General features: G+C 56.4%; 9 protein-coding genes across 9 annotated transcripts; 3 read left to right on the forward strand and 6 right to left on the reverse strand.

Annotated features, from left to right (window-relative positions):
• Positions 1 to 475: 475 nt before the first annotated feature.
• On the reverse strand, positions 476 to 2431 carry KVR01_009832 (uncharacterized protein; the record flags this gene model as incomplete). The annotated part of the gene is made up of 3 exons (XM_044788126.1): positions 476 to 490; positions 557 to 1972; positions 2045 to 2431. 3 exons carry the CDS (start codon positions 2429 to 2431, stop codon positions 476 to 478), a joined length of 1818 nt encoding a protein of 605 aa, XP_044641080.1.
• A 1195-nt stretch (positions 2432 to 3626) lies between these two features.
• KVR01_009888 (uncharacterized protein) lies at positions 3627 to 4099 on the reverse strand (the record flags this gene model as incomplete). Its single annotated transcript, XM_044792762.1, has 2 exons — positions 3627 to 3915; positions 3987 to 4099. 2 exons carry the CDS (start codon positions 4097 to 4099, stop codon positions 3627 to 3629), a joined length of 402 nt encoding a protein of 133 aa, XP_044641136.1.
• Positions 4100 to 5041: 942 nt separating this feature from the next.
• KVR01_010006 (uncharacterized protein) lies at positions 5042 to 11235 on the reverse strand. Its single transcript, XM_044784455.1, has 4 exons — positions 10609 to 11235; positions 9854 to 9985; positions 7187 to 9644; positions 5042 to 7130 (listed from the first exon to the last, which is right to left on the reverse strand). Exons 1-4 carry the CDS (start codon positions 10683 to 10685, stop codon positions 6765 to 6767), a joined length of 3033 nt encoding a protein of 1010 aa, XP_044641254.1. The 5' UTR covers positions 10686 to 11235; the 3' UTR covers positions 5042 to 6764.
• Positions 11236 to 12174: 939 nt separating this feature from the next.
• KVR01_009958 (uncharacterized protein) lies at positions 12175 to 13783 on the forward strand. Its single transcript, XM_044785157.1, has one exon. It carries the CDS (start codon positions 12357 to 12359, stop codon positions 13569 to 13571), a length of 1215 nt encoding a protein of 404 aa, XP_044641206.1. The 5' UTR covers positions 12175 to 12356; the 3' UTR covers positions 13572 to 13783.
• A 201-nt stretch (positions 13784 to 13984) lies between these two features.
• Positions 13985 to 14581, reverse strand: KVR01_009717 (uncharacterized protein; the record flags this gene model as incomplete). The annotated part of the gene is made up of 2 exons (XM_044794642.1): positions 13985 to 14344; positions 14405 to 14581. 2 exons carry the CDS (start codon positions 14579 to 14581, stop codon positions 13985 to 13987), a joined length of 537 nt encoding a protein of 178 aa, XP_044640965.1.
• Positions 14582 to 15704: 1123 nt separating this feature from the next.
• On the forward strand, positions 15705 to 19329 carry KVR01_009841 (uncharacterized protein). The gene is made up of 2 exons (XM_044782458.1): positions 15705 to 16734; positions 16789 to 19329. The coding sequence occupies exons 1-2, from the start codon at positions 15964 to 15966 to the stop codon at positions 16942 to 16944; spliced, it is 927 nt and encodes a 308-aa protein (XP_044641089.1). The 5' UTR covers positions 15705 to 15963; the 3' UTR covers positions 16945 to 19329.
• Positions 16712 to 19329, reverse strand: KVR01_009732 (uncharacterized protein). Its single transcript, XM_044790729.1, has 3 exons — positions 18747 to 19329; positions 16806 to 18598; positions 16712 to 16753 (listed from the first exon to the last, which is right to left on the reverse strand). Exon 1 carries the CDS (start codon positions 19222 to 19224, stop codon positions 18763 to 18765), a length of 462 nt encoding a protein of 153 aa, XP_044640980.1. The 5' UTR covers positions 19225 to 19329; the 3' UTR covers positions 16712 to 16753; positions 16806 to 18598; positions 18747 to 18762.
• Positions 19330 to 19567: 238 nt separating this feature from the next.
• Positions 19568 to 21585, forward strand: KVR01_009985 (uncharacterized protein; the record flags this gene model as incomplete). Its single annotated transcript, XM_044784441.1, has 2 exons — positions 19568 to 19659; positions 19740 to 21585. 2 exons carry the CDS (start codon positions 19568 to 19570, stop codon positions 21583 to 21585), a joined length of 1938 nt encoding a protein of 645 aa, XP_044641233.1.
• A 409-nt stretch (positions 21586 to 21994) lies between these two features.
• Positions 21995 to 22800, reverse strand: KVR01_010069 (uncharacterized protein; the record flags this gene model as incomplete). Its single annotated transcript, XM_044791929.1, has 3 exons — positions 21995 to 22171; positions 22286 to 22681; positions 22795 to 22800. 3 exons carry the CDS (start codon positions 22798 to 22800, stop codon positions 21995 to 21997), a joined length of 579 nt encoding a protein of 192 aa, XP_044641317.1.
• Positions 22801 to 23055: the final 255 nt, after the last annotated feature.

Consider the following 23055-nt stretch of genomic DNA (forward strand, 5'->3'; position numbering starts at 1 on the left):
TGGGGGAGATGGTGGTGGGTTGTCGAGAGGAAGACCCGTGGCTTGCTCGTGTGACGTTTGTCTCCTGTGATAAGCCGGGCCCTGCAAGCAACTTAATTAGTTCCCCGATAGCCGATCCACTACCGCAGCCAAGGGTTGAACCCTGGTTAACATACCTACTGTGATTTGGAAATGCACATGAGGTTTTATCTCTGTCGGCACAAGTCGTGGTATACACACATCCCCCATATGTGGTCTGAAGTGTTACCTGTAATTACAAAATATACAAAACAAATGTGACATAACTGGATGTCGACCTCAACGCCCCGAAACTCACGAGCCCTTAGGGACGGAGTCTTGTCAAGTGACACCAAACACCGCCCAATGCATACGTGTATGATAATATCATGTCCCATATATTTTAAGAACCCCCCCCCCCCCAGGCGAGAAGATGAAAACCGGGAGCCAGGTCGAGCCGTCTGCACGGCCTTCAGGATCATGAACCATTAATCTGTCGCAGTCAGTACGCGGTCTCAAACACGCAGCGGAAACAGCACCATGGGGCTTCCGGGCTCACCTTGTCCATCTGCTCCTGTAGCTTCCCTCTGATCGTCTCGTTGTTGCGGATCATGTCCGCGGTCTGAAGGGCGATCTCGCCAATGGCCTTCTGCGACAGCGCGAACGGCGTGTAGAACAGGTAGTCGCTGGGGATCTGGCACACCTTGACCGGGGCGGCCGCGTTGGCAGCCAGGTCGGCGCTGGGCTCCTTGGCCCCCCCGTCCTCCTCCTTGTCGTCACCGCGCCTGTTCGCCCTCTTTTTCCCGGCCGGCTCCCCCTGCGGCTCCTTGTTCTCGGGCCTGGTCGAGCTGGGCACCTGGACGTCGTTGCCAATCACCTCGTTGGGTATCTCCAGCCGGACGCCGCTCTGCACCGAGACGGCCACCAGCGCCGTGTCGACGCGCTCCACGCACGAGTTGGTCACGTCGCGGAACCCCTCCTCGACCGGGCCGTCGCCGCGGCCCGAGGCATCGCGCAGCCGGGCGTTGCGCAGCTGCCGCTCCACCATGGCGTCCAGCACGTAGCTGGCCATGTTGTACGCGAAGCCGTCGCGGACCGGGCTGCGCCTGCTCTGGGGCGGGGCCCTGTCGGCCTCCTTCTTCCCCTGGGTCGCAGCCGGGGTCGCAGGGTCGTCTGGCCCGGCCCTCTTGCTGTTCTTGTTCTCATCCCCGCCGGCCCTTTGGTTCTCCTTTCTGACCCACTCCACCAGCCCGTCGACGATGCGGTCGTTCCAGTGCTCCGTGAGCGCGGCAGAGTTGCGCATCTGCTCCGCCTTGGAGTGAACCTTGGGGAGCTGCGCCCTGAGATCGCGCCACCCGGGCAGCAGGGATGGGTCCGTGACTCGAGGGATCAGGAGCCGGAAGTATTCGGTCGTATCTTCAGCGCTGCTCTCCGCTGGTGTTTTGTCCGCGGCGTTCTCCTCGTTTCTCTTCTCAGTCGGCCCGTCGGCGGATGACTCCCCCGTGGTTTCTGCTTCCGGGCTGGGCTCGGGCTCAGGCTCGGGCGGGGCCGGGACGTAGTTGATGTCAGACCAGGCAATCGACTGGTAGTCTGTCGAAGCCTCGTACAGGCGCTCGATCTGCTCGAAATAATCCCTCGTCATAGCGTTTGCTGCCGCCTTCCCAGCAGGGATCGGCAGGGCCGATAGCGAATACACGTCCCAGAAGCCAAAGTTGAAGACCCAGAGCGTCTCCTTTGGCGCATGGCGCGGCTTGGGCATGGCGAGGAATCGATCGACCTGGTCCTTGAAGTCGAGGGTCTGCCACTGGGGGCCGTACAGCGTTGACAAGTACGAGTAATCCAAGCCAGGGCCGGACCGTCCTGTCGTCTCGTTGAGGACGCTTTCGACGCCGTCGGCGTAAAGAGTCTTGGAACTGACAGACCACGAAGGGGAATCGGGTGACGGCGCCATTGAGATGTGCTTGGAGCATGCCAGCTGGGACGGTAATCATGTTTAGAGTATGGCCCGGCACAATGTCAAACTGGAGGGTTCTGTGAGACGACGTACCTGGTCACAGAGGGCCTCAGTCCACGACTTGGACCCCTCGACCTCCTGGTCTACGCCGACCGCCGGCGTGCCGATGTCGTTCTCCCCGAAGACGACGATCCTCAGCCCGCCCGGTATGCTGCCATCATCGACATCGTCGCCAGTGTCTACCTGCAGCGTTTCCTCTTGCTCCCCTTTCCAGAGATCGTGGGGCATAGAGTTCAATGCGCCGTCGCTCAGACGCTGGGGCAAGAGCTTTATGACAAGCAGCAGGGCACAGAGCACGGCGGCCAGGTTGAGAAAGATCTTGGGCCCGCCTCTGACACCCTTGTTAAAGAAGAAGCCGAGAAGTGACTGGACACATGGTGCATCTCTCAGGCGGTTCCCGGAGGTTTCCTGCTGGGCCATGTCGGCCTCCTTTTGCGACTTCAGCATCTAATTCTATCTGGAGTTGACCGAATGAGAAGCCGACAAACCCTTATCGTCGTCCGCCCTCGCAGCGGCAGCCAAACCGCGGGGCGTCGTGCGGTAGCAGACGTCACAGACTGGCGGGGGGGTGCACAGTGGGATTCGGGTTAATAGCCCGTGGCATCGGCTGCCAAGAGATGCCGATCGGTGATGTTGGCGCGGCTGCCAAGCCCTGATGGACTGGTGCAACTTCCGGGCGGTCGGGGTGTACGGTGTAATACGCGAGGCAGGGCGAGTGCACGCTGTGACCCGGGTGGTGGGCCGTACAGAAGGGGTAACTGGTCGCGTGCTCACGTTGCAAAAAGGCCTCTTGGAAGGAGAACGGGACAATGGTGGTGTTGCCAGAGGGAAAGGCGGAGCGTTGTAGGGAACGGGTTGACGGGCTCCAGGGGGTTTTGTCTGAGAGGGAGAGAGGGCGGGAGGCACATGGTTGTGTCTGTACAACGGCAGAGGCAGAGGCAGAAGCAGAAGAGATCAGCGTCCCAAGCACCCACAAGGATTCAGTCAGTCAGCAATCCGGCATCCAGCATCCAGTGCCCAGCATCCATCATCCAGCACCCAGCACCCAGCATAGGCCCCGCGGCGCTCACCAGCATTGTCTCGACAACCCTGACAACCCAGCCCATCGGGTAACACCGCAGGGGGGGGGGGCAGCTGGGGGGCCAGGAGCGCAGGAGCGTCGTCACCGGTGGATCCGTCCTCAAACCTTTCACTGTCAGACCCCTGAGTCTCCGAGACCCCAGTTGCCCAGTTGCCCAGCATCCATCCCGTCCTGCCGGATAGCCATGCAGGCCATGCTGACAGGCTGAGTGCTTGGCCTCGAAGGACGACGTCGAAGGGTGCACAACGCCTGTCAGCTGACGAATTGCACGCCGAGATCACGCCGGGTCGGTCCTGAACCGAGAACCATGTCCAGGCACACACGGTAGCTGGCTTAAACTGGCTCAACATGTCCCTGACACTGGCAGCGTCTGAGGAAACGGTAGCACGCACCTATACCACTGTTGAATCTTGTCCATTTTGATATCGCCTGCTAGATCCCAGAGATACCTACTTCAGTACATACTTGGAAGACAAGCCTCAATCCGCAACCCTCGCTGATTAAACCACCACACATCCTCGCAGCCACCCCTTACTAGCGCAGCTCCAGATATGAACCGGCAAGACCCGCCATCATGAAGGCCAGGAAGATAGGCCTCTGGGGGAAGCCGGGCCCGCCAAACTCGGGGTCGAGCCCGTCGGCGCCGGGGAAGTAGATGGCGGTCAGGCCCGTGAGCCAGTAGACACAGCCGGTGAAGGCGGCCACGCTCAGCGAGTAGCGGTCGATGGCCGGCGACGGGCCCAGCAGCAGCGGCCTCCACGTCAGGAACAGCGTCGCCATGCCCAGGACCGTGCTGAGCCCAATGGTCTGCGCGTTGTGGAATCTAGGCACGCATGTTCCAGTGTTTGCCCCATATACTCCGTATACTCCAGATGTCAGGTGTCAGGTACTCACTTCGCATGGGGTGGCCAGCGCGGGTTCCGCTGGTGGGTTTCGTTCATGTCTGCCACCCACGCCCCGAAGAGGAGCCCGAGGCTATCGATGGTGAGGAGGGCGCGGCCCAGCATGGTGATCAGTACTTATATATGTGTGTATGGCACGAGGAAGAACGAATGCATCTTGCTTCTGGCACCTGCGGCTGAGGGTCGCACCACATGCACTACTTATATGTAGCCTGCCAGCAACCTGTAGACGTCACACATCTGAGGACTGTAGTCCAAGGTATTTGCCAGACATCGGACCAAACCAGTCCGGCCGTCAAAAGGTCTCAGCGCTCCGCCTTGACGGCAGTGTCCGTCAACAGGAACAGTTCACGACATCCCGAGTCTGGTATCCGGCAACGGACCCCATGAGCCACCGCTATTCGCCCTTGACAGGACAAACTCAAAAGTCTGCGACCAGCAGACATACCGACAGCCGTGCCTCCAACAACAGGGCATCTTTTCAAGTTTTGCATGGTTCCAGCCATCATCCCATCATCCCATCTCCCGGCACCTCACCCTATCCCAAGCGGCTCCGGACCTCCGTGGAGGTGGAATCGAGCAAGCAACACCCATGGGCATTCAATTGCCTTACTGGTCTGGTAGGTATTCATATAATTGCTTTCAGTTTGCTGACTGCCCATTTGCTTCTAGCATTCACATATATAAAATAGTGCATGTCTTCTAGACTAAAGCTAAATGGCGCTGCTGCAGACCTCCTCTCGTCTCTGCAGCCAGAAGTACCACTTCATTATTCTGCAACATGTGTGTGTGTTAGTCTACACTCTACAGAAAGGCAGGGGCCCACCTTCACTCGTGCAGACTGTGCCGGATCTGAGCGCCAGCACTGGCCTACCCAGTGTAGCCCCTGGCACTTGTCTGCACGCCATTGCTAATGCACCGTATGAGTTACCCAAGTAGGTACTTTGTCAATGTTGGGGAAACACCCGGGGGTGCCACTCGCCCCCACCTGGCCCTGCTGTTCTGCCATTCTGCCCAGGCTGCTGCCCCAGGCCGTCGTCAGGGCCTCGGGGCAACCTGAACCCAAGCCCAGCCCCGCTTCTTTTGCACCAGGCATCACAAATCCATCACTTTTCACAAAGCCCATAATGAAGAAATGAGTGAGCCGGCCTGGCCTGGACGTGCCGGCTGGTCTCAACTGTGCACTGCACACCATCTTGTTTCCCGCCCCCTCTTCTTGACCCAAATTTCTTTCAATGTCGTCTTCCTGATTGTCAAGCCATTCGGACCACACGCAATTCATCCATCCATCCATCCCTTTGGCACTGTCCCTTCCGCCTCTCCTCCTCTCCCGGCCCGGCAGCATTGCCAGAGAGAGGCATCACCAGCCAACCAATCCTTCTTCTGACCACCACCTGCCTACTTCTCCCCTCCAGATCTTGATCCAACGAGACAGGCAGACAGGCAGACAGGCAGACAGGCAGACAGGCAGACAGGCAGACAGGCAGACAGGCAGACAGGCAGACCCAACTGGCACCTCAGGCCTCAGGCCGCAGAAACCCCCCTAATAATCTCCAGCACCTCCCAGGCCCGGGAGGCCAGGGGAGGGAGCATGACGCAAATCTCCCACGCCCTAGCTGCCAAGATGGGGTCAAGGAAATTGTCACCTCACCTCACACCCAGTGCTACCGGGCGCTTCAGACCATTTCTCAGCACGATCCCTTGACGGGTTCAACAACCACAACAACAACAACCACAACTCTGTTGAGTCTCAACTGCGTGCGACATGCCTCCTGACGCCTTCCAACGCCTCATATTGTCACAGGTCGCACAGCCCCCCTCCAGGGGCCAGCACGCCAGGGATTTAGAAGATACCCGCCAGGGCTCGGGCAGAACGGCTCGCTGCAGTCTGACGCATGCGTGCCGCCTGAGGAGACAGCGGCTGTCCCCCAATGCGAATCACAACCCCCCTTCCCGGCCCTCGGCTGGACGAGAAAAGTTCGACCTCGAAGCAACCAACCGGTCCTCTCCAGAGATGCCTGCCAAGACTACCTGCGCACATGCGCCAGCTTTCCCAATAATGCACTGCAGCAAGGGGATGACTCCCTTCCGCCATCAAGTCACGATCGAGAGTGCCGTCTGAAACACGCCTTGCCACGGGGCAGAAGGAAACACACACTGGCAGATACGAGGGATCATTGCTGATCAAATAACTGTGTTTTTTTTTCTTCTCAACCAACCAACCAACCACTCGACGAGCGGCAAGCCCCATCTCGAATGTCGCCTCTTTTCCCGCATAAAACGCCCCGTGAGGGTATGAGCCGATCGATGCGCCAAACATGCTGCGCAGACTATGAATGCTACGCCTATGTTCCCTTTTTGATCATCACTCATCAACGTCTCGCACCTTTGGCCCCAACGGGAACCCAACGGGAAAAGGAGGAAACCCAAAGCTCAGCGACAGCTCCCCCGAACGCCATCATCACGCTCTATGAGCATTGTCGCGGTGCGCCTGCTGACGAAACTATTATACATGGGTATGGACAACATTTCTACACGGTGTTGGAGGGGCCCCAGCTGTGAGCGACCCTGTCCGAGGCGTCTCCAAATGCCACCTCGTGGTACCATCCATGGATAAGTCGGATCCCACTCCACGAGGGCTCATGGCGGGCCTGAAAAGCTCAGCAAGACCAAGCCCGGCAAGAAGGGTACCTCCGCCCTGTCGTCCAGGTTCGGCGACGCAATTGTCCTCGGGAACCCGCATGCCAAGCAATCTGCCGTTGAAGAGCAGCTACTCCTCTTCCGAAGAGCTAGCATCGTCACTGTCATCATGACGATGGCCGGCCTGGGCCGTCTCGTTGGGCTCGATCGATGGCACTGGCTCCTGACTACCGCTGCCAGGCCGCTTGTACGAGTCCTTGAGTGCCTTCAGCTGCTCGAGCTTGCGCTCTTGCTCGGCCTTGCCCATGGGTTTGTTCTTCTTCTTCGCCGCCGTCTTTGCAGCGTGCGAGTTGTGAGCCGGGGCCGGCGCAGGCTCTGACTTCTTCAACTGGTCTTTATAACTTGGGAATGCCTTGAGCACAAGGTCAAACAGCTTGACTAGCGCCTCGTCGCTGAGCTGCTCCATGTCCAGTTCCAGTTCGTCATCGTCGGTCTCCTTTGGGCATCAATTGTCAGCCACGTCCAACCGAAGGGGGAGAATGGGATGCTTACGGTCAAATTGGTATCTTTCTTAATGATGTCAATAGCTTTCGTTAAGCTGTTACCGTCAAGTCTGCCGATCGCATCGGAGACAATCTCTTTCTCCTCGTCCGTGAGCCTCTTCTTCGCGGGCTTCTTGGCCGGACCGCTACCGCCCTTCTTGGGTGGGCCCGCGTTCGCAACCTTCTTCGGCCCGGCACCGGCACTACCAGCCGCCTTCTTCTTGGCCGGCTTGCTGGCCTGCGAGGGCTTCTTTTCTCGTGCCTCCTTCAATTCAGCCCGCCTCTTCATGATCTCGTCCTGCAGTGCCTTGATGACCGTCCGGCTAAGGTCGATGGAGGCTGAATCCGGGTTGTCGGAGAAGAGCTGCTTGTCCAGATCGTCTTGCTCCTTCTTGTGCCGCGTTATGGCATGGTCCAACTTGCGCTGAAGCTCCTGGATATCAACGGTGTTGTCCGGCTCCGGCTCGCTCTCGTCCTCCTCCTCCTCCTCATGCTTGGCAGCACCTCGAGGACTAGTCGCGGCTGCTGCAGGCGGCGCTGGTTGAGCATGTTTGCTCATCCAAGCCTGCTTCTCCGCCCACTTCTTCTCGAACAGCTTCTCCAGCTCTTTGCCTGCCGTGTGGACGAGATGGCCCTCGGGGTTGAACTTGGTGCAGTTCTTGATCATGAGGTGGAAATCGGCCTTGAACGCACTGGCCGACTCATACTCTCCGCTATCCAGCTTCGCAGTCATGGTACCCAAGTCCATCGGCTGCTTAATGACGCTATGATAAGTCGGGATGTTCAGGGCAACTGGGTCCACGGGTTCCAGGAAGTATTGGTTCAGTGCCCAGTTTTTGTTGGATTTCAGGTCCTTCAGAACCTCTTCACAGAACTTCATCTCAGGCTTGCGCTTATTCTTGGTGTTCTTCGGCTGGAAACCCAGGTCCTTGTTCTTGGGCGGATGAATGGGCCTCTTGGGTCGGTCCCCTGCATTCTTCGTGCTATCTCGGCGGATAGTGGGCACACCAGAGGCAGGCACAGCAAAAACGGGTGAGTCAGACACCTTCTCTGCGGGTGAGCTTGCAGCAGGGCGAGACTCTTTCTTTGGGGGCGGTGGTTGGTGGTGTCGGGGCTCGGCGTGCCGTGTAGGCATCTGCTTGACATCCTGCTTGACGGGTTTCGCTGGCTCCTCAGCGGGCACTTCTGCCAGCCTGATGTAGATGCCGTCCACTGTGGCCTTGGCAGCCCTCGTCACGTCATGGTCGGACCCGTTGAACTTGGTGGCGTTCTCAATGATGAGCTCCACGTCAGTCCGGAAGTCCGCCATGGCTGCGTACTTGTTGTCACGCAGGTTCTGTTCAATGAAGCTGATGTCCACAGGACGCTTAATCAGCGAACGGTACTGCTCCCAGACACCTGGCCACAGTGTCTGCACTGACGACCGGAACATTTGCCCACTCTTGGTCTTCTTCACGAGAGCCAAGACCTTCTTGATCTCCCTGTTCTGATAGGCCGTGATGGCATTGCTGGCAAGCGCCGGGTCATTCAACTTGCGAGATTTCCCATTCACACTCAGAGGCACAGACGCCCCAGCCGGCACTTGTTTTGCTGGTGTCGAGGAGCCGGAGGCGGGAGCCCGAGCCTCAGAAGGTGGGTCTATGGCCATTGCGTCCTGTGAACCGGACGAGGCAGGCTGCGATTGCGACGCCTTTGCGCCATCTTCTCCTGAGGTCCTGACACGCTTTGCAAGGGGTTCGTCGTCAACATCCTCCTCCCGTTCTCGAGCATTCTTTGCCGAGGCCTGCGATGGCGCATCAGTCATGCTAGTGTCGACTGTCACAACCACGGATGGGGACTCTGCCTTCTGGGATAGCGTCTTAGGGGATTTGGGCGTGTCAGCGTCTGGAGAGATAGCATCGCTCTCCGCAGTCGCTTGAGTGTTCTCTCCCTGCTCTGTCCTAGCCTCTGGCTCTCTTACTGGTGCCTCAGACATTTCCTTGTCATTCCCATTGCTCGCCCCCGTGTCTACAATCTCCTTGGTCGATTCGGCAGCCGGTTGTGGTGGCGCTGGCGTTGAGGAGGTTTCAGCCGACGCGCTGTTCTCCGCGGGTTGGGCGGGCTCTTGAGGCGCAGGCTCTGCAGGTTGCTCAGCAGTAGAAGACGACTTTGCAGCAGGTTCAGCCGGGGGCGAAGGCGCCTGGGCGGACTCGGCTGGTGCAGCTGGTGCGTCAGTCATCTCTGTGTCCTTGGCCTCACTCTCGGTGGCATCTTTGCTGGACTTTGAATCAACCGCGTCTGCCGACTCGGCTGCGGGCGGTGTCATGGCGCTTATGTGTTGGTTGGTCGCGTACGCGTCCTTGTTCTGGTTCTGATTTGGCTCTGGAGATCCGGCGCTCTGCACATCGTCTTTGGGTGCTGGTGCGCCGTCTTGGGCTTTTGCGGTGGCGCTGTCGGCTGCGTCGGGACCGTCGACGGGTGTTGCATGGCTGCAGGACATGACGCGTTAGTATGCCGGCCTGCGAAAGCGCATATGATGATGCCTCAGTACGGAGGGCGTGGGATGTGGGCGACCGCTACGCGTATGCATCTAGATCGCGTAGACGGCAGGATACAGCGGCGCGCAGCAGACAGTGCGAAGGCAGAAAGAAGGTCATGAACCAGGCGCGCATCGTTTCTGGGCTGGGCCGCAACTCACCCATTAACCTCCAGGCCTTTGCGTTCATCGGCGAGCGCAGTCGCTGCCGAGCCAGCCATGTCCAGCGAATGCGACTTTTGGTCCAGAGCGATGGGTTCGTGCTGCGATGTCATTACTGCCATTCGGGGCGGACTGCGGAGGGTGCAAATCAGTTTAGTGGGCGCGTCGCAACATGAAAAGGAAGCGGCGATAGATCGGGCGTGGGCTCCGGGGAAGAGGCGGAAGGACTGAGATGCGCGCGACGGGAATTGTGGGGCAGGCGCGTTTCGACCAGCTGTGCGCGAATGGCTGGTCTCGGAGGGTGTATTGAGTGGTGTAAGCTGGCCTACAAAAAAGTGGGCTTAAAAGGGTAAGATAAGAAATGCGCAGCAAATGTTGACTTGAATTCAAAGTGGTCAAGTCATGCACAGGATGATGTACTGTGCTGGGTTGGGCAACGGTGGTTGCGCCAGTGTGTTTTTTTGTCGGAGGCTCGTGATAGCTTGGCGCGGCGCGGGATTGGGGGAATTGGGGGGGATGCGAGGTGCGACTGGGGGAGCAGAGGGAAGAGAGGAAGGCTGAAAATCAAAAATGCAAAAGGCAACGAGCCAAAAGGTGAATCAATTTTAGCTTGGGCTAGCCTTGAAATGACGCGCCAAGTGGAGGCAAGCGGCAGCAGCGGGAACTCGGTGGTTGGTTTTTCCCAGCCGTTATGATGTTTTGATTGGCTGGAAGGGAGAGGCCGGTGGGGCAATAGCAGGGATCAGGAGACGTACCGCTGGTCGATGGTGGCTTCCGGTGGTTTACTTTCTAGGCTCAGAGCTCGAGAACAGTAGTAGCAAGCACATGCCATGCCCGTGGAGGGCGGGGGAGGTACCCTATTTATCAAGCTCGCAGTCAGCCCCAAGGGGGGGTGGTCAATGAGGGGGAGGGGTGGACAGCTCCCACTGCTCTTCCTTTTTTGAGCGCTGCCCGTGATTGGACTGCTCTTGAGACGGGTGCCACCAAGCCCGAACAGCAGCCAGCGGCCAGGCTTCTTGACAGAGCCGGGAAAGGGTGGTCCCTGCAGGACCGTGTCGTCGAGGTGCAACTTCTCATTTCAACTAGCTAGCACTAGCACATCTCTCTCTCTCTCTCTGTCAAGCAGGCTGCCACTGCATCAGTGCATCTGCAAGCCTCCCACACCTGCACCTGGATTCTTGTTCTCTCTGTGCTGCCACCTAGACCGCCTGTCTCTGGGATGCCCAGGAAAATGCAGACTTGATGACCCGACAGATCTGTGACGCCCTAATCCACCATGCCAACTGATGCCATCGGGCTTCTCTCTGTCCAGTCTGGGTCTGACTCGAAGTTGCAGCAGGGCACATGGAGGACTGATCCAGCACCACGAGGACATCAGCAGCAGTACAGTAGAGATAGCGCAAGCCAACCCTTGCAGAGCACACCAACAGGAGTCGTCATCAGTCTGGGTGAGTGGCCAGGCAACATTCAGACGGCTTTCGTGGCAAGTGATGCAGGCAGGCGTCTTGGTCAGGCATAGGCAGAGTCCCAGAGACAAACCTCGGCCACTCACGGCCGCAACCCGCCACCTGTTTGTGCAAACGCTTTGACAGCACGGCTGCTAGTAAAAACGCGTTCATCCATTTAGTCTTGTATAAGGTACCCTCAGATCCACATCAATGACCATGATGACCATAGTAGATCAAGATGGTGGTTAGGATGAAAAATGTTGTATAATAAGTGGCAGCAAACTCGGGCTTGCTACTGTGTTGCTCACCGCGACGCGTGCCATCCTTCGAAGCAAGGCCATACATATTATTGTTGTTATCTTATCACGGCTCCCTTGCTGCTGACTCATCCAGGCCAGTACAGAGTACAAAGATACCTCCAAATGTACCTAGGTATCCTAATAATTGTATGTAGCTGTCCACTCAAAGAGCTACAGACAAAGTACTTGAGCATTCCTAATATCATCTATCCAAAAACACATTCACACAGTGACTTCTCATACTCTTAGTTTTAGGTTATCACGTCGCTGATCAAATAGAGTCTTGTCTTTCTGCAATGGGTGCTACCACATGAGGCTTTCTCAAGTAGTTGCTGAAATTGCCCAGTACAAAACAACTGACATTTCTATGGCTTGCATTATACCAGACTGACATGTCCAAGATTGTCCTGGTGTGTGCATTGCTTGGAGCCATGTCAAGAATACATGATGAATTGAGTGAGACGCACATCCAGAGGTGCTTGATACCAGGGGGGCGCTCGGGCCAGGTGGATGGATATAGGCGCTAGGAAAGGAAGTCGGTAAGGCCTATCGGGGGCAGAAAAGTTCCTCTGCAAAAAAAGTTCCCGATGGGACCTCTCCCAGTCTCTGCCCGCCCTATCAGCAAATCAACCAACTAGCCATCTCTGCAAGAACCCTCTCTGTTCCCTCCTCTGTTGTGAGCTCTTGTGGCCGGACGCACGCCCTCGTTGAGCAACGACAATCCTCTCACCCTTTGGCTCATCCCAACCAGTAATTATGGCCACAAAGAGGAAGCTTGCCAAGGTGGCCGCACCAGTCCAGCAGAGCACCAAACTCCCCAACTCCACCAGGATAGACGAGAGCCGCACATCAGTAACAGTGCCCATACCCACGAAGCCCAAGGCATCAAAACAAGTCGAGCCAATTGAGATCTCCAGTGACTCTGAGAGCAACTTCGATGACATTTCCGACGTGGACGATGATGAGGTTACGGAAAAGCAGGCCGGCCAGGCAACCCGGTCGCAGGCGGGCGGAGAGCCACAACTGGAGGGAAATGAGGACACCGAGATGCAAGAGGAGGGCGAAGAGTCAGATGCAGAGCCAACTTTCGGCGACCTGATCCGGAACCACGAGACGGTCGACGTCACTGCTGCACTTGGCGGTCGGCAATCAACGGATGCGACCACCAACCTTGCAGCAGCACCTCAGCGACAAATAGCACCTCCCTCCACCACTTCCATCGGCACGGTACTTGCGCAGGCTCTGCGTACGGACGACGCTGACCTTCTCGAGTCCTGTCTGCACACCACAGATGCGACCGTCATCCGCAACACAATCCAGCGACTAGACTCGAGCCTGGCAGGGGCTCTGCTCACCCAGCTCACCTCGCGCCTGCACCGACGTCCCGGCCGTGCACACAACCTCATGACCTTCGTTCAGTGGACATTGATCGGTCACGGCGGCGCCCTAGCAACCCAGCCAGACATCCAGAGACGGCTTGCCGAGCTGAACAGGGTACTGGAGGAGAGGACGCGGGGGTTGAACAGCTTGCTTGCGCTGAAGGGAAAGCTGGACATGCTGGAGGCACAGATGACTCTACGCCGCGGGAACAAGTCTCGCCGAGCGGGCAAGGATGAAGATGACAGCCAAAGTGACGATGATGAGGAGGATGGTGAGGAGGGTGTTGTCTTTGTTGAAGGCCAGGAGGACGACACCCTTTCAAACGGGCTGTCACGGCGGAGAGGAGACGAAGAGGACGACGACTTCCCAGTGGTCAACGGTGTTGCATCCGACTCGGAAGAGGAGTCAGGTGATGAAGATGAGGACGACATGGATGTGGATGAGTACGCAGAGGAATCAGTGGATGAGGATGAGGTTGATCATGATGATATCGAGGAGGACTCGGCCGAGGAAGACGAGAGTGAGACCGAGGTCCTCCCCCCTGCAAAGGTGCAGAAGAAGAGCAAATCTTCCTTCTCGAAAAAGAGGTGAACAGGGTTGCCGGTACGGAGTTCAAGGCAATAATAGACTTGTACATGATGATACCTTATCATCCCTTATCATCCATCTCTTCAGGATGAAATCGAGTCCAGGGTATTGGAGTCTAGCTGTAGGTGGTTCCTTGTACCATTCCGAGAAACAGATATGTACCACGTTTGGGAACTGTAACCCAAGCCATCAATCACATAAAGAATTGCAGACAAGAAACATGTGCGGCTCCTCGATGCATAATGCACCCTGATTGAATTCACGTGTATGAACTTCAACCCAATCAACTTCGTCCCGATCGTCGCTGCATGACTGGCAAGACCGTCCACTTGCATAGAATGATTTCTGCAACACCTGCCAGTCCACACAAGTCGATTGAGAGTTGCTTCTTGAGAATGACCCAGTGTCTTTTCCCATCAACAGTTGGTGCCCACTTTCACACCCAATATCACGTTCCAGCCACCAGAGTCAAACGCCTGTCCCAGAACCACGGGCTTGTAGTGGCCATGAGTTTGCTTCAAGGTTGTGCAGTTCCCCTTGATGGCGTCTGCGTACTCGGCCATGGTGACCCAGGGGACCTGTGTTTCGGCCATGTTGTCGTTGCAGCCATAGATGGCGAGTTCCTCAGTGCAGCTGTAGCGGAAACACCAGCCTCCGCCCGGTTTGGTGTATAGGGTGGCATTGCCAGGCATGGTCCTGAGGTGGTCTGCGACCAAGTCATAGTTGTCGCTCAGGTAGGCCCTGTCATAGTTATTGACCTCGCAGGAAACGTAGAGCTGAGAGCTAAGTCAGCATGATTGCTTGCTACGTCGGATGGGGCTTTTGATGACACTCACTAGGTCTCTGGCTTTCAAGGTGTTGCGGGTGGGGGGAGCAATGTTGGCTACTGGAGTGTTGACAGACGAGGGCAAGCTGGTCCCCAGAACAGCAGCATGGGCAGTGTCCATGGATTCCAGTATGAGGGAGATGAGAAAGGCGGTAACAAGCGCCATGGGATTCTGCTTGAGCGCCATGTTGTTGTTGTTTTTCTTGTTGGTTCTTACTGTGTGATGGACTGACAGCACGAATGAGCAGAGTTGGTTTGTGAAGCAGGTTTGGCGGAAGTCTAGACTCTGGGTTTGGCTGTTTCTTCTATCAACCTCAGTAATCAGTGACTTGCCGTTTTTCATCCCAGACCTGTCATGTCTGGAAAGACCAACGGTGGGTCGCTTTGACTAGGAAACAGTGATAGGTCGTCAAATGATGAGTTCCTAGTTTGAACCTCCACTTATGTCATCAATGATGCAACAAGAAGGCACTGTCTGACGATTTCTGGCGATTGATCTTCAGGAGCGCCGAAAGCATTGCTCAGTGCCCAGGTGACCGTCACTTCTTCCTATTACTGATAGGACCTGGTGCCTGTTGGCATCTCAAGGGACCATCCTCCAGACCAAGTTTCAACAACCCTCCTATATGCCAATAGCTGTGAGAGTACGGCAATTATATGCTGCTAGAGATAACCAGTACAAAGACTAGTTATTATGGTCTTTTGGCCAGACAGTCTATGGCAAGTGGCTAGCAGTCCTGAACTCTTGTTGCAAGTGTTAAACAAGGCAATTGAAGGGTTACGAAATAGGAGAACATCCACACAAAGGCTGTGACTGTTCAGACTGACTCGTGAACTTTAGCATCAATCTAGATTTGACTGGGCTAGTTAGTTCATGCAACAAAATGTTAAAGTGCTTGGACCAAATTTCAACAATACGTACAATACCCTAAGGTAGCTGCAAATTTTCAGTGTGTTGGTGAAATGATGATAAGGTGTAGCAGCCCGTCTAAACGGTTCTGAGATGTGATGGCAATCACCAAAAGTCGACATGTCAAAGACCAAAAGGATCGACAGAGCCCAAATCCTGCTTCTGGTAACACAGCTGTAGGACAAGTCGGCATTGCCGAACAGGAGCTGCAAGATCTGACCGAGAAGGGTTTGGGTAGAGATCTCAGCAATATCTTATGCAGCCTGCCGACTACACATCACAGTCATGGAAGGGTGCATTAGGGTGGGACAAGGGATGCTGTTTGAAAGAAAATACAGTTTTAGGAAATGCAAGTCTGCCGTATCTGTTTGCTCCCCAACATGTAGGCTTGTACCTAAGTGTTGGTCAGAGCATTCAACCCTGTTCTCCGGCCATAGAGTTGCCATGTGCTTCCAGATACCATTATAAAAGACAAGCTCTCACAGACGGTTTTTCTGTTTCCAGTACTCCTTGCAAACAAATCGTTAACTGGACATCATACAACACGAACTTGACGGCTCAAATTAATTTGCTCTATTCTAGTGTCGTTGCGTCTGTCGCAATCATAACCTCTTGAGAAGCCTCATCACCCGGCCGTATCATACCACTTCAGGTGGGCCATGGCAATCATGAACAACCAGCAGGAGTCCGGAACCGGCAATCAATGTTTCGAATCGACTAAATCCCAATGTCCAGTTCTCGACGAGATCAGCAGGTTTCACGAGACTCTGGAGACAGAACGGGTACACAGGGTGTTGGCCAAATGGCGCAAGAGAAAGCGCGACGAGGAAGTCAGCACCGGCACGGCAATCCTGGAGAAGATCTTGCGAACACTCCAAGATGAGTTTGAGAGCCGCAAGGAGCGAGCAGAGCTCTGGGATCGGGCCCTGATTGCCGAGATCAAGACGGACCGGGCGAGGCTGGAACTGGACAGTCATACCGCCGCATCTACCCTGACTTCAGAGAAGCAAACGCAGGTTGTGCAGGCTGTCGCGTCGGTCTTGAACATTGGGATATCAGGCGAGGAGTTGGAAAAGATGCTGTCAAAGACCGCAGCTTCGGACGCCTCGGCCGCGCGGGAGCCCACCAAATCCATGCGGCCGCCGACACCACCAGCTGATCAGCACAGTCCCGTCATGCCTCACAACCCGAGAGCACTGAGTGCTGATACCCACATCAGGGAGCCTAGCCCCAGAAGGCCGCCAGTTCTCCCTCACATGTCGAGCCCGCCTTCGAGATCGCAAACTGGGCCCCGCCTATCGAGTCTGCCTCCAAGATCGCTCGTTGCACCTCGAATACTAAGCCCGCCTTCACGGCCTGCCAGCCGGGCGGCAAGTAGTGGCGACTACACAACATCCTCGCAAGTCCTCGGGCTTCAGGCATCGGGTGGTGTATGTTCTTGTTCGTTTCCTTGTAGATCCATCAGACTGACAGACTTGTGCAAGAAGACGAGGTCACCAACCCGGATAGAGACGGCCGACCCCTACGCTCCAACGCAGCCAAACAAGAGGCAGAGAACAGAGGGCCCATCGGCGCTGAAGACAAGCTCTCCCGAGAAGAGACCTACCCGTCCGGTTCGCAACATTCGTGTTTCGGACTAAAAGATGTCGATTCTGGTCGCCTTTTTTCTCTTGTCTGGGTGCTCTTGTTTGTGAAAAGTTATCTGAGGGGTGGATACCCGCTGGTATTCGGAGGCCTGCCAATCTCGTTCTGGGGCCAGGCAGTTAGCTGTACGGTCGTTGGGGGACGAGCACAATGTCGGCCACCGGTTCAGACGTGTGAGCGAGATCGGAATATGCGCAGGAAGCCGAGACAGGCGCTCCTTGGGGATGGCTGCCTCGAATGCGTTCTGCGCCAATGATCCATATCGTGCTTCACCCTCTGACATCTGCAAGGGCACGGGAATCCTGCCGAAGGTGATGTGCAGACGTACAGGAAAGAGGGTGGAGTGAACCTTGGCACAGCACCTCGAAGGGCCTATTTGTCTACTGGGTCGGTATGCATGGAAGATCATATGCGAACCATTGGAGACGGACCTCTGGGCTCTCAACGGCGGCTGCCCCGGCAGCTGTGATTTCTTGCCTGTTGTGCTCTGAACTGCTACATCGTCTTCCAGTGCGTCACATCCACCATGGTGATGACTCGCTCATGGAGGGCAGTGTTTGAGGTGTTGGGATGCTACCGATGCTACCCGCGAAAGGTATCAACGGCTGGTGACGAGGCGATGCTGGCGCTTAGGATAGTTGACATCAGGTCATCAACATGTGCCATGTCTCATACGTTGCCGCATTCAGCTGCTCTGCCTGGCTGCTTCCTGGCATGGAGCTGTGATTGGATCGGGTGGCTTGTCCTAGTGCCGGTACTTAGTCGTGGTATGGATGGACCGATCTGACCAGATCTGTGTAGGTATGCACCTCCAGGTGTATTCAGGGCCGCTGGGGTCCTGCATTTGTGGCCTGGATGTTTCAGAGAATAGATGTGATTTGCTGTAAAATCGTCTGGGTCTTGGCCACATCGACACGGTGGGCAACTGCCATCATCCTTGCCCATCCCCCCTCGATGCGAGACTTTCGTGTCGACGTGGAAAAGAGAAAAACCGAACAATATGACCAGGTCCAAGGTAATTGAAGGGCCTTATAGAGGACAGGGCCGCTGACAGTGCCTCCAAGAGATCTGGTCATGCGAGTCCTCATCACCTTGATCAACCCGACTTCAGAACAGCACCCAGCGCATCCACCAAAGACTGCCGCAAAGAGGCAGCACAACCCATATTGTGAAGATGCAATGGACAGTACTGACTGTCGTCCCGCTTGCCAGTCTGATCCTCACTGCTACACTCGCGCCACTTGGCTGGATGATACAAAGATACTGGACCTGCAAAGGTGAGCCGTGTCTTTGATTGCCTATTGGTGCCAGATCCTAATTCGGCGCTTCCAGACAATCGCACGCGGTGTGATCCTGACGAGATTGAGCTGATACACGGCTTTGAGATAATTCAGAGGAGGCGTCGACCAAACTATGGCAGAGGATGGCCAGTTTGAGGCTTCATCAGTGTCATCCGGCACTCAACCCCGCAATTCGCAGCATGACGGCGCAAATTTTCAAAAATACCGGCGAGGTTGAAGTTACTGAGAGAGATGCCGGCTCGAGACTGAGTGATTCAAGGGTGACATGCGGCATGGACGTTGCTTCCACGCGGCTTTGTTGAGCTGATGTTTTCGAGAATCTGCATTTTGATTGAGGGTCGAGTCCTGTCTGTTTTCCCATTAGATCAGAACTGATAGAACAAGACGGAGAGAGACCGCAAGGTCAACAAGAGGCCACCAGGGTGTCTGTCCCCCTCGTCCGAGGCGAGGAGCAGTCGAGGAGGTCAAGGAGTCAGATTATCCATATTCTTTCTTACACGTTGCAATCTGATTTCAGTAAACCTGTTTTTTCAGGGGTCCTCGAGGATGTCTCTCGACGACGCCATCCTTTTTGGAGACAGCCAAGTTGGGAAGCCAGTGAGACTTGGTTTCGATATATTGCTCCTTGTTGGGCTTCCACCAGTCTGTCCCATCGTCGAGGGTGCCGCTGAGAACAGAAACGATAGCATCCACGACAGGTGTGGTGATATGGGTCGGGCTGCCGCAGTCACCGCAGAAATGCCTATACAAAGGCTGACCGGAGTCTGTATCTGTGTCCTGAAACGTCTTTGGTATACCCGAGGTTAGGGTAAAGTGCTGTTTTGGGAAGATGCTTGAATTGACCATGTGTGTGCCACTTGATTTCTTGCAGTTTAAGCAGTGGCACATGACATTGTAGATGGACTCGTCCACATCAACTCTGTACCTGATCCTGCCGCACAGGCAGCCTCCTTCCAATGCGTTCTTCTCAGGCATGGTCGAGTAGGTACTTATTTGGGGAATCGACGGGCAAGGTGATACCAGGAGAGGAGAAGGTTTAGCTGTAGACTAAAGTGTGTACTTAATCAAGTAGTATGTACGTCGGCAAGATGACGAGATGAATGAGTGAGTTGCGGGCGGACCACTAGTGTGCAGGGAATGACGGGCGCTGTGGGACGCTGAAGCTCCCCCGCAATCCAATGGTGGGGCACCAAAGCAGGGGACTTCGGAAGCAACCGAAGTGACTTCCAGCTCCAAAACTTTTTTTTCTTCAGTCGAGTCTAGCTGCGCGGGCCGCACGTATGAACACACATCGACACCACAATCGGCGGCGCAGAATATGGAGGCACACTCCTTGATCGAGCCAAACTCATGGGTCGCCTTGCGGCTTCCTAATGGGACCAATCGTCTTCTGCAGATCGTCCCCAATATGTACGGCTCTATTCCTCCTCCAATTCCTGGCGCCACCCAGGCTGGTTCACCATACTGACCGAGTAACTCGACGTGTCCAGGATGATCTCGCTTGGCAGATACGGATCTTTCCCCAGCAATCTAATTATACACCGTCCGTACCACCTCACTTATGAGCTCAGCGAGAAGAGCCCATCCAGCGACGCTTTCACACGCCTGCGCGTTGTGCCCGCCTCCGAGCTGCATGCCGACGTCCTCGCCGAAGAAGATGCAGCGGCCTCATCATCATCTACAATGGACAGCGCCGCCCCGGAAGAGGCCATAATATCTGCCACCGACGGTATCGAGTATAGCCTGGTCGACAATGAGACTGGCGCCGTAGTTGTGCGGTCCAACCGTGAGATCATTGACGACAACGCCCGGCAGACCTTGACGTGGCAGGAGATCGAGGCCCTTAAACGCGATGGCACAGATTCCGGCAAGGATTTGATTGCGAAGCTCATGCTGTCACACACCGGCATGGACCAAAAGACGACTTTCAGCATGGCAAAGTACAAGCTACTGAAAGAGAAGAAGTTCCTGCGCAGATTCACAGTGCTGCCACTCGACGTGAGCAACTTCGGGAGCTATGCGCTGTACGAGAGGGACGCCAACAAGATCTTGGAGATGAGGGAGGAGATGGTTGGCCTCTTGGGCTGCTGGGCCAACGTCCACTATAGTAGCGCGGATCACGATGAGCTTGATGCACCCGAGACGCCGGCAAAGACGGAGCAGGAGGAGATGGACGAGATCAAAAAGCCGAAACAACCTGAGGGGACGAGATACCTGGTGGTGGACGACACGGGTGGGTTCCTGGTTGCTGCACTCGCCGAGCGCATGGGAGTCCTGTACCCAAAGACGGAGGAAGAGAAGGAGGCCAACGGGCTGCTGCAAACCCAAGACAGCCACAACGAGGCCCCGGCCCCCAAGGCGCCTCTGGCCGAGGACACTGTCATGGCCAACACACAGGGTGAAACTCAGCAAGAGTTGACGGCTGCCGTCAAACGAGACCACGATGGGAATCCAAAGGACGAACAGAAGCCGAGGAAACGCACAGTACAACGGAAACCCGATTTCCACATCCCATTTGCGACCACCAACACCATGACTCTAGTCCATACCAACGGACAGCCCAATCTTACAGCCCTGAACTATTGGGGTTACGACAGCACGAATCCCAACCACCCACCGCATCCTTTACTCAACCATTTACTGCCCCTCAGCTGGCTGCAGCTCCTAGAGCCCGAATTGGACACCGTCTACGCGACCGAGCCCGCCGTCAAGACTGCCGACGAGGTAGCATCGTGGAAACCCAATCGCCGGGGCAACTACCATCGCAAGCGGAGAAGGTGGGCTCGCACACGGTACATCGCCGACACGGCTCGCGCAGGTGGCTTCAGCGGGCTGGTGATGGCCAGTGTCATGGAACCCATCTCAGTACTGCGGGCCCTGCTGCCTCTGGTGGCTAGCGGCGCACCGGTCGCCATCTACAGCCCGCACGTGGAGCCCCTGGCCCAGCTGGCCGACTGCTTCAGCGTTGCGCGGCGAGTGGCGTTCATGGCGCAGCCTGAAGTCACGGGGGGTAGGACGGCGGAGGAGCTGGAGCGGTGGGAGGGCACGGACGACTTCCCGCTCAACCCATCGCTCCTGCTCGGCGTGCAGCTGCACACGAGCCGCGGCAGGAAGTGGCAGGTCCTGCCCGGGCGGACGCACCCTGTCATGACGGCCAAGGGCGGCGCCGAGGGCTACGTGCTGACCGGCTGGAAGGCGAGACCAGCCGAGGGGAGGATCGCCGCGAGGGGCAAGTTCCAGAAGAAGGGGAGGTCTGCGGGCATCGGTACGGCCGAGGGCACGCCTTCTGCCGAGGCCGCGACCGGGACCGCAACACCTACGAGCGCGGAGGCCTAGGACTCGGCAAAGAGCGGCTCGCGTTTGTTACTAGCACGGTCGGGATCCGATCATGTGGTAAATAGGGACATATTTCATGGAATGAATGATACCCCCCGATTGTTTTGTTTGGGACACCGAATGGGACACCGAATGCCGGCGGAACTGGTGTGCCCTGGCAAATATTCCAGACAGGTGCGATGTGATTCTCATCGGCTCGCTCGTGCGCCCTTGATCAACAGCTACTTTTCCTCGTGTGCTGCCTTCTAGACAGGTGCTTCCCCCGCCAAGCTCTCTCACGTACCCGGCCGTGGTTCAGCTGTAATGTTTTACCACAAGATACGCATGGTGGTGGCGTAGTTTCTTCCAAAAATGTTCCTCTAAAAACCTGATTGACTTGCTGCCGCTGCTCCCCGGTTGTAGGCACCACTCACAGCGACTTGCCCATGAACTTCCTCTTGTTGAAGCTGAGCCACCACTTGCTTGGCTTATCGTCCTGGTCGGCATAGACACGTGCCAGTAACCTTGTGGCAAGCTCCTGTCGCACTTGGGACATGTACTGCTTGAGCTGCTCGGCGTCTTGCCTGTCACGCGGGGGCTCGTACATCTACGCAAAGCCAAGTTAGCTCTGGTCTCCTCGAGCTTCTCAATCACAGATCCGGGGCTGTTCCAAGCACCAGATCGGCTGATCGATGCAGAGCAAGGAAACAACGCAACACACCTGGTTCAGGGGCCAGCCTGGGTCGCCAGGGATGGCAAACTGCAGGTCCAGGGCCAGGTTCATGACATCCTTGGTTGCGGTCCTGACGTCGGCGTTGGGCTTGATCTTGGTCAGGCAGTCGCTGACGAACCAGATGCCATAGACGAGCAAGCGGTCGGCATAGCCCTGCAGCTCAAAGTTGCGGAAGAAGGTGTTTGCGCGGAAGAGGGCGAGCACCTCGTCGAGGATGTCGTAGCTCTCGGACTCGGCATCGGGCGACTCGTTGGCGGGCAGGGGCGGGTTCGGGAAGGGGAGTGTGTATGCGGGCCCGCGGGTCTTTGTGCGCAGGGGAAGCAGCGGGAAGTTCCCAATCAGGCGCGGCTCGTTGGGGTCGGCGTTGAAGATGGAGTTGTAGGCCTGCAAGGGGCAGAGCGAGGGCCCGGGTTAGCTGGTGTCCTGCCTGAAGGCTGACGGGAGGGTGGGTGATAGGCAGCACTGAGCAATGCAATGCAATGGATGGACGGTCCTACAGGCATTGTGACTTGTGCGCCGCCGGGCAGGCTGCTGTTGGAGTGGGTTGTGGTTGACGTTGGCGGGATGGTGAGAAGGCGAAGCCGTGGAGGGGTTGGATGCCTCTTGGTAGCTCTCTATACCGCAATGCCCCTGACACGGGTGCCGTTGACTGACGCCTGGGCCACTGACGTCTCCCCTGGGCGGACAGGTAATGCACTAACCGGATCTGTAGCAAGCCGGAGGGGACCGATCTGAGTCAGCGCCTGGCTAGGCTCGGA

The sequence above is a fragment of the Diaporthe batatas genome (assembly GCF_019321695.1).
Source record: "Diaporthe batatas strain CRI 302-4 chromosome Unknown Contig00012, whole genome shotgun sequence".
Classification (NCBI taxonomy): Eukaryota; Fungi; Ascomycota; class Sordariomycetes; order Diaporthales; family Diaporthaceae; genus Diaporthe; species Diaporthe batatas.

Excerpts from the sequence above, each read along its gene's own strand:
- KVR01_010006 (XM_044784455.1), bottom strand. The coding sequence starts at position 10,685 with ATGGCATGTGCTTGCTACTACTGTTCTCGAGCTCTGAGCCTAGAAAGT. Across the intron at positions 9,986-10,608 it reads GAAGCCACCATCGACCAGCG|TCCGCCCCGAATGGCAGTAA; the intron begins GTACGTCTCCTG and ends CACCCTCCGCAG. Across the intron at positions 7,131-7,186 it reads AGAAAGATACCAATTTGACC|GAGACCGACGATGACGAACT; the intron begins GTAAGCATCCCA and ends TGATGCCCAAAG.
- KVR01_009958 (XM_044785157.1), top strand. The coding sequence starts at position 12,357 with ATGGCCACAAAGAGGAAGCTTGCCAAGGTGGCCGCACCAGTCCAGCAG.
- KVR01_009841 (XM_044782458.1), top strand. The coding sequence starts at position 15,964 with ATGGCAATCATGAACAACCAGCAGGAGTCCGGAACCGGCAATCAATGT. Across the intron at positions 16,735-16,788 it reads GGCTTCAGGCATCGGGTGGT|AAGACGAGGTCACCAACCCG; the intron begins GTATGTTCTTGT and ends GACTTGTGCAAG.
- KVR01_009732 (XM_044790729.1), bottom strand. The coding sequence starts at position 19,224 with ATGCCTGAGAAGAACGCATTGGAAGGAGGCTGCCTGTGCGGCAGGATC.